Consider the following 16,204-nt stretch of genomic DNA (forward strand, 5'->3'; position numbering starts at 1 on the left):
TAATTAGAAACGTCATTATTGTTTTTCCAAACGTTACCCATTTCTTAAGTTATAAAATAAAGTGATACCACAAGTGTCTTTGTTCTTTCTTCATGCGGAGAGAGAGAGAGTGAGAGAGTGAGAGAGTGAGAGTGCATAAAAGAACTGTAAAAAGACCCACCAAGAAAAGAAAAGAAAACAAAAAAAGCTTGAATCCAAATTAAACAAATCTTTGATTTTGCATTGACCCTTTCTTTTTCTTTTTTTGGCTTTCACGGATTTTGAATCCACAAGAAGCCAAATCCTAATGTCTTTCAAGAACAGAGGAGATTACTATTTTACTCCAAGAAATGTAATTTATAGAAACTCTGTATTTTTCTTGTGCCTCGCAAGTTTTTGCCTTGGAATGTTCTTCACTAACAGGTAAATCTATTACATGATTGTGTTCGAGGTTTCGATATCTCACTGTTCATGTCTGATTCTAGCTTTTTTTCTTCTTCGTCTTCCTCTTCTGGAATTTTAATCATTTGGGTGTTTTCTAATTTGTTACTACTAATTTCATCTTCTTGGGACTAAAATCTGCGTTGTGTTTCTCTAAGTTTAAGTAGATTTACTTAAGCTTAGAGTTTTGTCGGTCTATTTGTTTCTTTTGTAGCTTTTGTGAAGAATTAAGAGACGCACAGAAAAAAACTATATCTTATAGTATTGATTAACGGTGGCACGTTGTAATTGTATCTGTTTGTTGCAAAACTATGTATCACTGCGAAATATGACTTAATCTGCATTTTAGTTCGGTTTTTTGTTGCAAAAAGTTTTGTGCTTGAATATGGAATAATTATTACTGATCATCATTATATCAGGATGTGGAATGTACCTGGAGCTAGAGGCATATCAAGACTATCCAAACTAAGCTTAAGTTCCAGTGATTGCTATAAAAAGAATGTAAGATTTCTGCGGTTTTGCATCACTAATTCACCTGGCAATTTCGATGATACATTGTTTGATCTTGTGTTCTTAGCAGGTTTTGGACTATGATAACAACACTATCGGGTAAAACATTTGGAAACTTTACCAGATGTATTAATGAACAGTTGTTTTAGTATATGATTAGATGTTGATGAATGTAAAAATGCAGGATCTTAGATAAATCCATATCAAATTTAGAGATGAAGTTAGTAGCTGCTAGAGCAGAACGCGAGTCATTGTATGGGAAATTTAACATTTCCAATGAAGCCAAGAAAAGAAAGTACTTCATGGTTATCGGTATTAACACGGCCTTTAGTAGTCGTAAGAGACGTGACTCGGTCCGGTCAACATGGATGCCACAAGGTAAGGAGGCTGTTTCAGAATTCTTGATTTCTTGTGTAAATTAACCAGAAACTGTAACTTTTTTTCGGTTTATAAACTATCATTCAGGAGAGAAGCTTAAGAAACTTGAAGAAGAGAAAGGCATCATTGTTCGCTTTGTTATAGGACACAGGTACAACAAAGAAGTCATGTTCTGTAGTGAAAACACTAAGCATTTATATACCGCTAGCTACTTTAACTTTGTGAATACCGACATTTTTATATGTTATTGGAAATGTTCTGATTGCAGTGTGTTGTCTCGTGGAATTCTTGATAAAGCTATTGAAGCAGAAGAGAAAACACATGGAGATTTCTTGAGACTGGTATATAACTTGTGCGAGATGATGACAAACTTTTGTGTGTTTGGTATCTTTAGGCTACTATTATTCACATCTTTAGATAACAAAACAGGAACATATTGAGGGTTACATGGAGTTATCCGCCAAGACAAAGACTTTTTTCGCTACCGCTGTTTCCTTATGGGATGCGGAATTCTACATCAAAGTTGATGATGACGTTCATGTGAATCTTGGTAAAAAAATCAAAATTGTTTCACTTATTTACCATCAATCATCCATTTTGTATTGAAGCCTTGATCTGTTTTTATTGCAGCCACTCTCAAGACGACTTTATCCACACAGAGAAACAAGCCTCGGGTTTATGTTGGTTGCATGAAGTCCGGCCCCGTCCTAGCCAGAAAGTAAGTTAAAAAAAAAACTACCTATACCTTCTAAGGTGAGCATTTGTATAGGTACTTAAGCAGCAGTAAAAACAGCAAATCTTTCCGGAATTTTTTATATTTGTGGCTAAAAAAACAGGAGTGTGAAGTACCATGAACCGGAGTATTGGAAGTTTGGAGAGGTAGGGAACAAGTATTTTCGCCACGCCACGGGACAGTTTTACGCCATATCTAAAGATCTAGCTACTTACATATTGATAAACCAGTAAGTTTTTTTTTTCCTAACATGGTATTAGCGCATTTTAATGCAAACCAAATCTAAAGATCTCATTTGTTTGGTTGGAAAAAGGGATTTACTGTACAAGTATGCGAATGAGGATGTTTCGTTGGGATCTTGGTTCATCGGACTGAATGTAGAACATGTTGATGAGAAAAAACTCTGTTGCAGTACATCTCCTCATGGTAAATTAAAAAGCTTAACTATCAGGGTTTGGTTTGGTTTGGTTTGGTTTAATCCATAGATGTTACCGGTTTAACATTAAGTTGATTTACAATTTATATTAATCAAAACTTACATGTTTTTTGAAAATGCAGATTGTGAACTAAAAGCAGTGATGGGCAGTGTTTGTGCTGCGTCGTTTGACTGGAAATGCAGCGGAATCTGTCGGTCAGCCGAGAGGATGGCAGACGTTCACGAACGTTGTGGGGAACCTCAAAATGCGTTATGGACGTTAACTTCCTGAAAACAAAATTTCTTAATGGGTAAACTTACTAATATTAATTAAGTTGGAGTTTATAATTTCAGTAAGCTAATTTTTCAAAGGAAAAAAAAGAGCGAAAATAATTCAAGACTATACTATTTTTTTATTTTTGGGTGGGGGTGGGGTTATATAGTTAGTAGGGTTTTGGTCAGAAAATAAATAAATGGTATGCAAAAAATAGTTAGTGAAGTAGTTTAATGAGAGACAAAGAAATAATGTGTTGGTCACATTTGGTTTGTCCTATGACAGACAGAGAGTCCTTATTGTTGTGCTTTTCTATTAAATTCCACATGTCCTTTTTTTTTTTTTTTTTGCATCCTCATTGAATCTTTTATTGGACTCCTTTTGTGCTTTTCTATAATACTATTTTGTGTTGATAATGGCTTCGTATATACTCCTAAGTAGGCTCAACAAAACTCCTAAGTTTCTATACGATTCGACTTTCTTTGGATTAATTTCGATCAGATTTCTGGCTTAATTTCAGTCAAGTAATAAGATTTTTCAATTCTCAATACGACTCTATAGTATGTTGGACAACGTCTTGGAAACAAGAAAGGACATATTTAGTTTTTCACTAAACTAGAAATAATATAATAAGGTGTGTGTTGTTTGCCTCACAAACATACTTCCGGAAATGTGGAACGATTTTATGGAAATTCTTGGATTTTAACATTATTGAGAGACCAAGTCCAGAAAACAGACTTCCTAGTTTTCGTGAGGTTAACAACAAGAAGCATACGCTGCATACACATTTATTTAAAAATACCAAATAAGATTAATCATTCTACAGTTAAATTATAGACAAAAGGTACGAATAATTTACAAATCAATACTTATTATATTTTGTAATATCATCATGATACTATAAAAACAAATATTTTTTTACATTCTAGCTAGTACTTTTACTCTCTTATATTAGCATATAATTCAAATATATTTTGTTATATATTTTTTTTACATATAATTCCTTAAATACTTCCTAAAAATAGAAGTGCAAATTGCAGTTGTACTTGGATTTTGGGTTGTGTGTTGCTTGTTCCTTCGAAGCCTGTAGAGTAAAAAACATAATTTTTTAAAAAAAATTATTCAAAGGAATATTATTCAGAAATGAGACCAATAAAAAAATAATGATACATACCTTTAAGGTTAGGGTTAGGGATATGATAAACCATCTTTGCCATTTTGGTTAACCGCGTGATATTGGCACGGCTCAATCGAACAACACCGATCTCCATAAGTTAAAGAGGACGACTATTTGATTGAACCGCACTAATATCTCGCTGTTACCTCTCATAAACCCACTCTCGTTCGATTGTTAGCTCCAGAAAACCAAAAAACAAAACAAAAAAAAAGTAACAATAGCTAGTTATGAGTATGGACACTAAAAAGTGTTAACTTACCGGAGAGAACCATTGGATCCTTGAGTAACTCTTACCTTATGATAATCTAACTATTAAAGAAACCAAAGTAATAGTTAGAAGAAGAATCGAAGGAAAGAAATAGAATTGCGGCTATTAGCAAAGTTCATGGGTGTGCATAGTGAAGAAGAAGATATAAATACGAAGATGGTTGAAAAGAGAGGCAAGGCAAGCGACAAGCATTAAATTAGACCAACAACCCCATACCAAAAAGGAGGTTGGTTTATTAAATTTGAATTTGTTTTCTATGAAAAAAAAAAAAAACTCTTTTTCAAAAAGATAATACTGATATTTGTTTATATATAATCGATGATATCAATGATTATCATATATAATCTCAAATCATTTTTGAAGACCAAGTTTTTGCTTTTGTTATTCTTCGGATAGTCATTTATTTGTTTCCGATATTTACACTTTCTTTGTTTTTTTTTTTAGGGTTTTGTATATTGGTAACTTGGTGTGTGTGTGTGTGTGTGTGTGTGTTATATGGTAGATAACGACGATTAATCAAAGGAACAAGCGAACAAGGTTCCCACGAGCTTTCAATTTAGTATTTATGAGGTTTGTAAGAGAGAGCAAGGCATGTTGGTGGGGTTGTGCCACTCCCAATATACATTTGAATTTCGAAATTAATATGGCTCAACTTTCCAAATATTCTCCCTCCCTATTTATTTCTTTTCTTGTTAAGTTACTATCATTTATTTAATATATCCTTAAAAAAATGTAAAGATATGTTTTATGTACCTATTGGAAAACATATCACATATGAATCGTCGTCTTTCAAAAACAAAAAAAAAATCATGAAAGTGATCTTATAACGGAGTCTGTTTCTCATGTCTCAAAACTTATTTCTAAATATTCGTTTTGCCAAATTATACATCTCCAAATTAAAGTTTTAAAAATATTACAAAGTAAAATGCATACATAGGATTGTCCTAATTTTCGATGATTTCATATCAATAATAGAGTGATCAACTTTATATTTAGGAGTTGTTATAAATTTTCATTGCAAGATCTTGCAACAACATATATTCGAAAACTATGCTTAAGAAATAATTGACTTTGCTGAAAATATATCATCTGATACAACTACTCTTTCAACCATCTGAACTACTTTCAATTTTGAAAAATGTGGCTCCCAAACAAATTTAAAGCCTGAAAGAAGCCCTAAAGAGCGTATTTTTTGCCTTTTGACAACCAGGAGAATGTGTGGAATCCCGTAAGGAATTTTAACTTTGTTATGTCCATGATACGTGTCTCATTTGTAACACTTAATAATTTACTAATAACAATAATTCGAACCAAGAAATAATAGCCAGTAGGGATTATAAAGTGACTTTGCGATCCATCAGACACATTAATTTGTGAACGTTGATTAAATGTCAAATTCTCCATTCATTCGTGGGATGCACCATTGAAGCTCCAAAATACCATCTTAAAGAATTAAAAAAAAAAAACTAGTATAGAAGATTGAGAGATAAAATGAAAAAGAAAAAAGAAGAATCAGAAGCACGTTTTATAGTTATGAAGAAATAGAGTCTTTCTTCTTCCTATGCACAAGATTCTTCATCCAGTTGACACCAATAAATACAACAATCTTGGCTTTATTAAACCCTGCTTTGGTCTTACCGGACTTTTTTCCCGCGACGTCTTTCTTGCTGTTGGCTGTCTCCTCCGTCGCCATAACCCCAATTCCTCCGGTCCCCCATTGATCAGCCCAACTCGGTGCTTCACTCGCCATTTTGTAGTTATCCCAATATCTTATGTGCCCTATATATATCAAAACATATGAATGGTGATCAAACCATATATGAATATATAACCATAAGTTAGATGCATAACCTAACATATACCTCTGACTCTGATTCTTGGAGCTCTTCTTGGTAAAGAGAGAAGAAACAATCTTGGATGAGCAAAATAAGTGGAAATATGGAGAATGACGACTATTAGTGAGTGGATGGGTTGTCAAATTTTTTTTTTTCTTTCTAATGTAAATGTAACTATACTATATATTTTGGTTGTCGTCTTATCTAAAGTTTTGATTACTTTTGATATAAAATGTTTAAATATGATTATTTGGGTTGTCCTGGAATGGACTTGCCAACTCAAGTTAGTTCGTTTCCAACTTGTAAAGCAAACGTTGTTTTGGAATCTTTCAACTTCAGTTTTTAAAGACTACATATAAACCAATGGTAATATCACAATTTTTTATAAGAAAAAAAAAATCGTTTGAATATATGGTTAGATATGTTTTTTTTTACACTCTAGTCTTAAAATGATTGAAATTATAAGAAAACAAATTGGTGTGAAGGAGCTATTATTCAACAAATCTGTCTTGTCAATATATATAGATGGAACAACTGAACGTTCATCCCAAGTAATTAATTTAGAATCATTGATCAGCGGATAATCTATTATCTATCGAACTACTTCCACCGTCTAAACCATCACGAATGAAAGACTTTGTATCCCCTAAATTGCGTAAATGTCACCAAAATCATCTTTCTTGAATGTCTAGATTGATTATTCATGAGTGATTTTTACAACAACAACAAAAATACATATGATTGTAAATGATCTAGCGCCTAAACTATATTAGCTCATTCAAAATATTTTGCCCAATACTCTTTTCTTCAAAACTTATGTATTATGCCAATACTAAACCCCAATAATAGCATAAATGATAATATTATTACAAACCACTAGGTACACACATGGTCCCAAGATATTTATTTCTTTGGGATACTTACTTTAGCAAATCCACATGATAGTGTCATTTTTTTACCTACAAAATGAAAAATTGCATGAGACATATTACTATATTAGCCCATTGTTATGAAATGGGATTAAAACAGTAATTAAAAAATGTAGTAAAGGTACATAATAGATCACTTTAAATTTAGAATTACCTGATTCATCTGAGTTGCTAGTCCACTTATATCCTGTTGGTATTGTGAATGGATCCACCATTTGCTCCTCTTCCTCCAAACGCCGCCGTGAGCTCTTGCCGATGGCATTGATGTTAAGTCTCAACCAAGAAGGCGCTGAAAACGATGGACGTGAAGCTGAGATTCTTCTGTCGTCGGATTTTTCGTCATCATCCACGTCGTGTTGGTCTTCCATTGCAGCTGAAAGATGTTTTGGACTTGAGAGCGGTGTGTAGAACTCATCCAACGGCTGAAGAGGCACGAACTTGGTGAATGTCATGACTACCTTCACTGTTGGTATCACCGGTATGGACAACTAAAAACCAAGAGATGAAAATACAAAATATTAATATCTAAACCGGTTTTGGATTTATTTTGTTGGTTTATTGATAAACCATAATCTAAACCAAACTCTGTTGATCTGATAACAAAAAAAACGATTTTAGGACTTTTAGTTGTATATTCAGAGTGTACCGAAACTCAAAACCGAACCAAACTAAACCAAATAAATTGGGTCTCTATTATTAATTAACCAAATAAAAAATCTGAAAGCATTAACCAAACCGAAACCGGTACAGTCTATTCCTCCGAATTTGTGATGTTGTCACACCACTCTAAACATCTAACCAATGACATTACGACACGTCAGATAGAAGGTTCATGATACTTTAATTTCTCATGCAAAACGCTTTAAAATAATTTTGTGTTACGACGATAGAAAAAAAAAGACGAAACTAAAATTTCATGCCCACGATTAATGCCCATATTTTTACCTTGACCGGAAAAGTTCCCGGCGGGAACTTGGTGGTAAGCAGCTCACGCATTCTCCGAACAGCCTTGACATGGTTGGCTAAAACATCAAGCAACGGAAGCAGCTCCTCTGTTTTCAAAGGAAACTGATCCGTCAACCAAACCGAAGGACTCAAACTCTTCACAAACTCTTTTTCTTTGATCCGTTCCGCAGAAGAAGAAGCCACCGGAATCTCCGCTTCCGGTAAAGAAACCGACCTCCTCCCCCGTGACGACCGAGACTCCTCAACGTTAAAACGCCGGCTCTGCTGCCGTAAAGGCTCTGTAACACTCCTCCGATGATTCTCATCCAACTCTGTTTCCACTTTCCTCGATTTGAAACTGAAACTAACGTTTTCGATATCGTAAGCTTTAGCTTTCCATTCTCCAACTGTTTCAATCTTCTCTTGCCTTCGCCAATTCGTAACCTCAACGAGCTTAGCTTTAGTAACATCCATCCCTGGACGGTACACGCTAGACTGACCGCAAATGTCAACGATATCGCTATCGCTAATCGGATCTTTAGCGTTTTCGAAAGCGTTCAAGATCGTCTTATTGTCTCTGTTCAACACAAGCAACGTACCAGGAGACACATCAAGAAACTCGTCTCCATCGCTAAGAAAGAGAAAGCTCTGGTTCGCGCGGAGGATCTTGAAACCGTCGAATCCTGCTAAAGAAGTATCGGCGCGTAAGTCTCCGCCGCGTTTCCAGATCTTGTATGTGTCGGAAGGAGCGATTTTTCCGATGAACGGTATCACGGAGCTCTCGAAGTGAAACGATATCTCCATGTAGAAGTCTCTCATGCGGCTGAGCACGGAGATCAGATGAGGAAGCCTCCGTCTCCATTTGCACCACGCCGAACGGTGGTGGATCCGGAGAACAGCCTCCGTGATCTCTGAGTTCCGACGACACAAAGCCTCGTGCACAGAATTCCAACCGGAGGCGCTCTGGAGCGTGACATCAGCTCCAGCGGAAGCGATCGTCTTCGCGGCGAAAACGTCGCCGATACGCACCGCTAGATGGAGAGGCGTCTCTCGGAAAGGAACGTCACGGCGGTCTAGGACGGCGGAGATTTGCTCCGCGACTCGCTCTTGGTTTACTGAGTCGGACTCGGTGTGGATTTGTTCCGGTTCGGTTAGTTTAGGCAATGACGAAACTAGACGAGTCAAACCGGCGTGATCCCCTAAAACGACGGCGTAGTGGACGGGACTATGAGCATAATCCTCTATCGTAGTGGCCGGAATATTTGTCGGCGATGACTTTGCCATGATTTTCCCGGCGACCGTTATAATGACACTAATGAAGAAGTAAGTTTCGAAATTATCTTGGACAAGAGTCAAAGGCATGTACAAATGCATTCATAATTTTTTTTGGGCAGGTGAGTACTTAATAGAGTTAATTACTCCATACATTCAAGGCCATATGGTTTAAATGCTTATTTAGATTGAATATCCTAAATCTTTGTTTGACAACAAATGACTAAATCTTGATTTTTTTTTTCTTTTTTTCAAAATCTGATCTTTACACAATTCAACAAGAAAGATAAGGTGCATGAATTTATATTTAAAATAATAAGATTCTTATGAGAATATAAATATACTTTTATACTAAAAATATCAGTCAATGCAAAACAGGGTAATTAATTTTGAGTGTTGTATTATAGAGGGAAATAAATGTTGTGGACTTGTGGTCAAGCTGGATCATAATCTTATTATATAAAGGGGTTTCATAGTTACGCATTAACAAGATTATGTGTCAATTGTATCGATAAGATATTGACATGTGTTAATTATAATTTTACTAAACTATTTAGTAATAAAATATAAAATTTTAAATCTATAATAAAAAGGAAATTTATACATAAATAACAGCAGATAATTATTTATATGATAAAAAATATTAAATCTAAATTCTAATTATTAATCTAATTCTACTAGATTTTTTTGTATTTATATAATAAAATATACATAAAACTTGGTTTTAAAGTTGGTCATTAACATGATCTTCGCGACATTTGTCGAGTCTATCAAAATCCTAAATCTTTGTTTGTCAACAAATAACTAAATCTTGATTTTTTTTCATTCAAAATCTGATCTTTACACAATTTCAACAGTACAAACTACAAAGGTAAGGTGCATGAATTTAATATATAAAATAATGGGATTCATATGAGAACAGAAATATACTTGTATAAGAAAAAATCAGTCAATGTAAAACAAACTAATTAATTTTGAGTGATGTATTATGTGGGGAAATAAGTGTTGTGGTCAAGCAGTTAATAACTAATGAATCATAATGGTGCCATAAAAGTTCATTTTCTCACAAAGTACTCTTTATCATATTTTTATCGAATTGGTGTTGTTTTCTGAAATTAATTAAGTTATTATATATATAATACTCCATAAGATACACATGTCAAGATTGTATCGATAAGATATTGACATGTGTTAATTTTAATTTTACTAAACCAATTAATAATTAAAATAGAAAAATTCTAAATCTATAATAAAAAGAAATTTATATATAACTAACATCAGGTAATTATTTATATATTTTAAAAATATTAAATCTAAATCCTAGTTATTAATCTAATTCTACTAGATCTTTTTTTTTGTATTTATATAATAAGATGGTTTTAAAGTTGGTCATTAACATGATCACGACATTTGTAGAGTCTATCAAAATTCTAAATCTTGGTTTGTCAACAATTGACTAAATCTTGAATTTTTCATTCAAAATCTGATTTTTACACAATTCAACATGACAAAGTTAAGGTGAAAGAATTTATATTTAAAATAATGAGATTCATATGAGAATAGAAATATATTTGTATAAGAAAAAATCAGTCAATGTAAAACAAGCTAATTAATTTTGAGTGTTGTATTATGTGGGGAAATAAAGGTTGTGGTCAAGCAGTTAATAACTAATGAATCATAATGGTGCCATAAAAGTTCATATTTTCACAAAGTACTATTTTCCATATTTTTATCGAATTGGTGTTGTTTTCAGAAATTAATTAAATTATTATTATATATAATACACATGTCAAGATTGTATCGATAAGATATTAACATGTGTTAATTTTAATTTACTAAACTAATTAATAATTAAAATAGAAAAATTCTAAATCTATAATAAAAAGAAAATTTATATATAACTAACAGCAGGTAATTATTTATATATTTAAAAAAATATTAAATCTAAATCTTAATTATTAATCTAATTTTACTAGATGTTTTTTTGTATTTATATAATAAGATGGTTTTAAAGTTGGTCATTAACATGATCACGACATTTGTAGAGTCTATCAAAATTCTAAATCTTGGTTTGTCAACAATTGACTAAATCTTGAATTTTTCATTCAAAATCTGATTTTTACACAAGTCAACATGACAAAGTTAAGGTGAATGAATTTATATTTAAAATAATGAGATTCATATGAGAATAGAAATATACTTGTATAAGAAAAAATCAGTCAATGTAAAACAAGCTAATTAATTTTGAGAGTTGTATTATGTGGGGAAATAAGTGTTGTGGTCAAGCAGTTAATAACTAATAAATCATAATGGTGCCATAAAAGTTCATTTTTTCAGAAAGTACTATTTTCCATATTTTTATCGAATTGGTGTTGTTTTCTGAAATTAATTAAATTATTATTATATATAATACACATGTCAAGATTGTATCGATAAGATATTAACATGTGTAAATTTTAATTTACTAAACTAATTAATAATTAAAATAGAAAAATTCTAAATCTATAATAAAAAGAAAATTTATATATAACTAACAGCAGGTAATTATTTAGAGAATATATTTAAAAAATATTAAATCTAAATCTTAATTATTAATCTAATTTTACTAGATGTTTTTTTTGTATTTATATAATAAGATGGTTTTAAAGTTGGTCATTAACATGATAACGACATTTGTAGAGTCTATCAAAATCCTAAATCTTGGTTTGTCAACAATTGACTAAATCTTGAATTTTTCATTCAAAATCTGATTTTTACACAATTCAACATGACAAAGCTAAGGTGAATGAATTTATATTTAAAATAATGAGATTCATATGAGAATAGAAATATACTTGTATAAGAAAAAATCAGTCAATGTAAAACAAGCTAATTAATTTTGAATGCTGTATTATATGGGGAAATAAGTGTTGTGGTCAAGCAGTTAATAACTAATAAATCATAATGGTGCCATAAAAGTTCATTTTTTCAGAAAGTACTATTTTCCATATTTTTATCGAATTGGTGTTGTTTTCTGAAATTAATTAAATTATTATTATATATAATACACATGTCAAGATTGTATCGATAAGATATTAACATGTGTAAATTTTAATTTACTAAACTAATTAATAATTAAAATAGAAAAATTCTAAATCTATAATAAAAAGAAAATTTATATATAACTAACAGCAGGTAATTATTTAGAGAATATATTTAAAAAATATTAAATCTAAATCTTAATTATTAATCTAATTTTACTAGATGTTTTTTTTGTATTTATATAATAAGATGGTTTTAAAGTTGGTCATTAACATGATAACGACATTTGTAGAGTCTATCAAAATCCTAAATCTTGGTTTGTCAACAATTGACTAAATCTTGAATTTTTCATTCAAAATCTGATTTTTACACAATTCAACATGACAAAGCTAAGGTGAATGAATTTATATTTAAAATAATGAGATTCATATGAGAATAGAAATATACTTGTATAAGAAAAAATCAGTCAATGTAAAACAAGCTAATTAATTTTGAATGCTGTATTATATGGGAAATAAGTGTTGTGGTCAAGTAGTTAATAACTAATAAATCATAATGGTGCCATAAAAGTTCATTTTTTCACAAAGTACTATTTTCCATAATTTTATCGAATTGGTGTTGTTTTCTGAAATTAATTAAATTATTATTATATATAATACACATGTCAAGATTGTATCGATAAGATATTAACATGTGTTAATTTTAATTTACTAAACTAATTAATAATTAAAATAGAAAAATTCTAAATCTATAATAAAAAGAAAATTTATATATAACTAACAGCAGGTAATTATTTATATATTAAAAAAAATATTAAATCTAAATTCTAATTATTAATCTAATTTTACTAGATCTTTTTTTTTTTGTATTTATATAATAAGATGGTTTTAAAGTTGGTCATTAACATGATCACAACATTTGTAGAGTCTATCAAAATTCTAAATCTTTGTTTGTCAACAAATGACTAAATCTTGAATTTTTCATTCAAAATCTAATTTTTACACAATTCAACAGGACAAAGTTAAGGTGAATGAATTTATATTTAAAATAATGAGATTCATATAAGAATAGAAATATACTTGTATAAGAAAAAATTAATCAATGTAAAACAAGCTAATTAATTTTGAATGTTGTATTATATGGGGAAATAAGTATTGTGGTCAAACAGTTAATAACTAATAAATCATAATGGTGCCATAAAAGTTCATTTTTTCAGAAAGTACTATTTTCCATATTTTTATCGAATTGGTGTTGTTTTCTGAAATTAATTAAGTTATTATATATATAATACTCCATAAGATACACATGTCAAGATTGTATCGATAAGATATTGACATGTGTTAATTTTAATTTACTAAACTAATTAATAATTAAAATAGAAAAATTCTAAATCTATAATAAAAAGAAAATTTATATATAACTAACAGCAGGTAATTATTTAGAGAATATATTTAAAAAATATTAAATCTAAATCTTAATTATTAATCTAATTTTACTAGATGTTTTTTTTGTATTTATATAATAAGATGGTTTTAAAGTTGGTCATTAACATGATAACGACATTTGTAGAGTCTATCAAAATCCTAAATCTTGGTTTGTCAACAATTGACTAAATCTTGAATTTTTCATTCAAAATCTGATTTTTACACAATTCAACATGACAAAGTTAAGGTGAATGAATTTATATTTAAAATAATGAGATTCATATGAGAATAGAAATATATTTGTATAAGAAAAAATCAGTCAATGTAAAACAAGCTAATTAATTTTGAGTGTTGTATTATGTGGGGAAATAAGTGTTGTGGTCAAGCAGTTAATAACTAATGAATCATAATGGTGCCATAAAAGTTCATTTTTTCACAAAGTACTATTTTCCATATTTTTATCGAATTGGTGTTGTTTTCTGAAATTAATTAAATTATTATTATATATAATACACATGTCAAGATTGTATCGATAAGATATTAACCTGTGTTAATTTTAATTTACTAAACTAATTAATAATTAAAATAGAAAAATTCTAAATCTATAATAAAAAGAAAATTTATATATAACTAACAGCAGGTAATTATTTATATATTTAAAAAAATATTAAATCTAAATCTTAATTATTAATCTAATTTTACTAGATGTTTTTTTTGTATTTATATAATAAGATAGTTTTAAAGTTGGTCATTAACATGATCACGATATTTGTAGAGTCTATCAAAATTCTAAATCTTGGTTTGTCAACAATTGACTAATTCTTGAATTTTTCATTCAAAATCTGATTTTTACACAAGTCAACATGACAAAGTTAAGGTGAATGAATTTATATTTAAAATAATGAGATTCATATGAGAATAGAAATATACTTGTATAAGAAAAAATCAGTCAATGTAAAACAAGCTAATTAATTTTGAGTGTTGTATTATGTGGGGAAATAAGTGTTGTGGTCAAGCAGTTAATAACTAATAAATCATAATGGTGCCATAAAAGTTTATTTTCTCACAAAGTACTCTTTATCATATTTTTATCGAATTGGTGTTGTTTTCTGAAATTAATTAAGTTATTATATATATAATACTCCATAAGATACACATGTCAAGATTGTATCGATAAGATATTGACATGTGTTAATTTTAATTTACTAAACTAATTAATAATTAAAATAGAAAAATTCTAAATCTATAATAAAAAGAAAATTTATATATAACTAACAGCAGGTAATTATTTAGAGAATATATTTAAAAAAATATTAAATCTAAATCTTAATTATTAATCTTATTTTACTAGATGTTTTTTTTGTATTTATATAATAAGATGGTTTTAAAGTTGGTCATTAACATGATAACGAAATTTGTAGAGTCTATCAAAATCCTAAATCTTGGTTTGTCAACAATTGACTAAATCTTGAATTTTTCATTCAAAATCTGATTTTTACACAATTCAACATGACAAAGTTAAGGTGAATGAATTTATATTTAAAATAATGAGATTCATATGAGAATAGAAATATATTTGTATAAGAAAAAATCAGTCAATGTAAAACAAGCTAATTAATTTTGAGTGTTGTATTATGTGAGGAAATAAGTGTTGTGGTCAAGCAGTTAATAACTAATGAATCATAATGGTGCCATAAAAGTTCATTTTTTCACAAAGTACTATTTTCCATATTTTTATCGAATTGGTGTTGTTTTCTGAAATTAATTAAATTATTATTATATATAATACACATGTCAAGATTGTATCGATAAGATATTAACATGTGTTAATTTTAATTTATTAAACTAATTAATAATTAAAATAGAAAAATTCTAAATCTATAATAAAAAGAAAATTTATATATAACTAACAGCAGGTAATTATTTATATATTTAAAAAAATATTAAATCTAAATCTTAATTATTAATCTAATTTTACTAGATGTTTTTTTTGTATTTATATAATAAGATGGTTTTAAAGTTGGTCATTAACATGATCACGACATTTGTAGAGTCTATCAAAATTCTAAATCTTGGTTTGTCAACAATTGACTAAATCTTGAATTTTTCATTCAAAATCTGATTTTTACACAAGTCAACATGACAAAGTTAAGGTGAATGAATTTATATTTAAAATAATGAGATTCATATGAGAATAGAAATATACTTGTATAAGAAAAAATCAGTCAATGTAAAACAAGCTAATTAATTTTGAGTGTTGTATTATGTGGGGAAATAAGTGTTGTGGTCAAGCAGTTAATAACTAATAAATCATAATGGTGCCATAAAAGTTCATTTTTTCAGAAAGTACTATTTTCCATATTTTTATCGAATTGGTGTTGTTTTCTGAAATTAATTAAATTATTATTATATATAATACACATGTCAAGATTGTATCGATAAGATATTAACATGTGTTAATTTTAATTTACTAAACTAATTAATAATTAAAATAGAAAAATTCTAAATCTATAGTAAAAAGAAAATTTATATATAACTAACAGCAGGTAATTATTTAGAGAATATATTTAAAAAAATATTAAATCTAAATCTTAATTATTAAT

The 16,204-nt window shown here is 29.5% G+C and overlaps 2 protein-coding genes and 1 long non-coding RNA gene across 8 annotated transcripts; 1 reads left to right on the top strand and 2 right to left on the bottom strand.

Moving 5' to 3' along the window:
• The first annotated feature begins 58 nt into the window (after positions 1-58).
• On the top strand, positions 59-3,146 carry LOC104755425 (putative beta-1,3-galactosyltransferase 1). Of its 4 annotated transcripts, none has more exons than XR_015586037.1 (11): positions 59-402; positions 840-921; positions 1,001-1,029; positions 1,115-1,308; positions 1,396-1,459; positions 1,577-1,649; positions 1,738-1,858; positions 1,939-2,061; positions 2,145-2,270; positions 2,355-2,467; positions 2,600-3,146. XR_015586037.1 is itself a non-coding variant. In XM_010477805.3 (11 exons), exons 1-11 carry the CDS (start codon positions 287-289, stop codon positions 2,746-2,748), a joined length of 1,155 nt encoding a protein of 384 aa, XP_010476107.1. In that variant the 5' UTR covers positions 72-286; the 3' UTR covers positions 2,749-3,146. The 4 variants fall into 4 exon arrangements, 2 of the variants coding, with proteins under 2 accessions (XP_010476107.1, XP_010476106.1); XM_010477805.3 differs by having other exon boundaries at positions 72-402; positions 1,939-2,026; XR_015586036.1 differs by having other exon boundaries at positions 93-402; positions 998-1,029.
• A 435-nt stretch (positions 3,147-3,581) lies between these two features.
• LOC104755426 (uncharacterized) lies at positions 3,582-4,337 on the bottom strand. The gene is made up of 2 exons (XR_762215.3): positions 3,905-4,337; positions 3,582-3,814 (listed from the first exon to the last, which is right to left on the bottom strand). It is a non-coding gene; the product is annotated as an uncharacterized LOC104755426 (long non-coding RNA).
• Positions 4,338-5,545: 1,208 nt separating this feature from the next.
• On the bottom strand, positions 5,546-9,586 carry LOC104755427 (uncharacterized). 3 transcript variants are annotated; one of them, XM_087494608.1, is made up of 4 exons: positions 7,885-9,345; positions 7,094-7,427; positions 6,045-6,074; positions 5,686-5,954 (listed from the first exon to the last, which is right to left on the bottom strand). In XM_087494608.1, exons 1-4 carry the CDS (start codon positions 9,256-9,258, stop codon positions 5,707-5,709), a joined length of 1,986 nt encoding a protein of 661 aa, XP_087350734.1. In that variant the 5' UTR covers positions 9,259-9,345; the 3' UTR covers positions 5,686-5,706. The 3 variants fall into 3 exon arrangements, with proteins under 3 accessions (XP_087350733.1, XP_087350734.1, XP_087350732.1); XM_087494606.1 differs by lacking the exons at positions 5,686-5,954; positions 6,045-6,074 and adding an exon at positions 6,487-6,969 and having other exon boundaries at positions 7,885-9,586; XM_087494607.1 differs by lacking the exons at positions 7,094-7,427; positions 7,885-9,345 and having other exon boundaries at positions 5,546-5,954; positions 6,038-6,178.
• Between the last annotated feature and the right edge of the window lie 6,618 nt (positions 9,587-16,204).

This window comes from Camelina sativa, chromosome 17, assembly GCF_030686135.1.
Source record: "Camelina sativa cultivar CO46 ecotype springtype chromosome 17, ASM3068613v1".
Taxonomy (NCBI): domain Eukaryota; kingdom Viridiplantae; phylum Streptophyta; class Magnoliopsida; order Brassicales; family Brassicaceae; genus Camelina; species Camelina sativa.

Coding starts and splice junctions, on each gene's coding strand:
- LOC104755425 (XM_010477804.3), top strand. CDS start 287: ATGTCTTTCAAGAACAGAGGAGATTACTATTTTACTCCAAGAAATGTA. Junction 1,030..1,114: donor TATGATAACAACACTATCGG/GTAAAACATTTG, acceptor GTAAAAATGCAG/GATCTTAGATAAATCCATAT. Junction 2,271..2,354: donor ACTTACATATTGATAAACCA/GTAAGTTTTTTT, acceptor GGTTGGAAAAAG/GGATTTACTGTACAAGTATG.
- LOC104755427 (XM_087494608.1), bottom strand. CDS start 9,258: ATGCATTTGTACATGCCTTTGACTCTTGTCCAAGATAATTTCGAAACT. Junction 6,075..7,093: donor TAGCAACTCAGATGAATCAG/GTAATTCTAAAT, acceptor TTGTTTCTTCTC/TCTTTACCAAGAAGAGCTCC. Junction 5,955..6,044: donor GAAGAGCTCCAAGAATCAGA/GTCAGAGGTATA, acceptor TGATATATATAG/GGCACATAAGATATTGGGAT.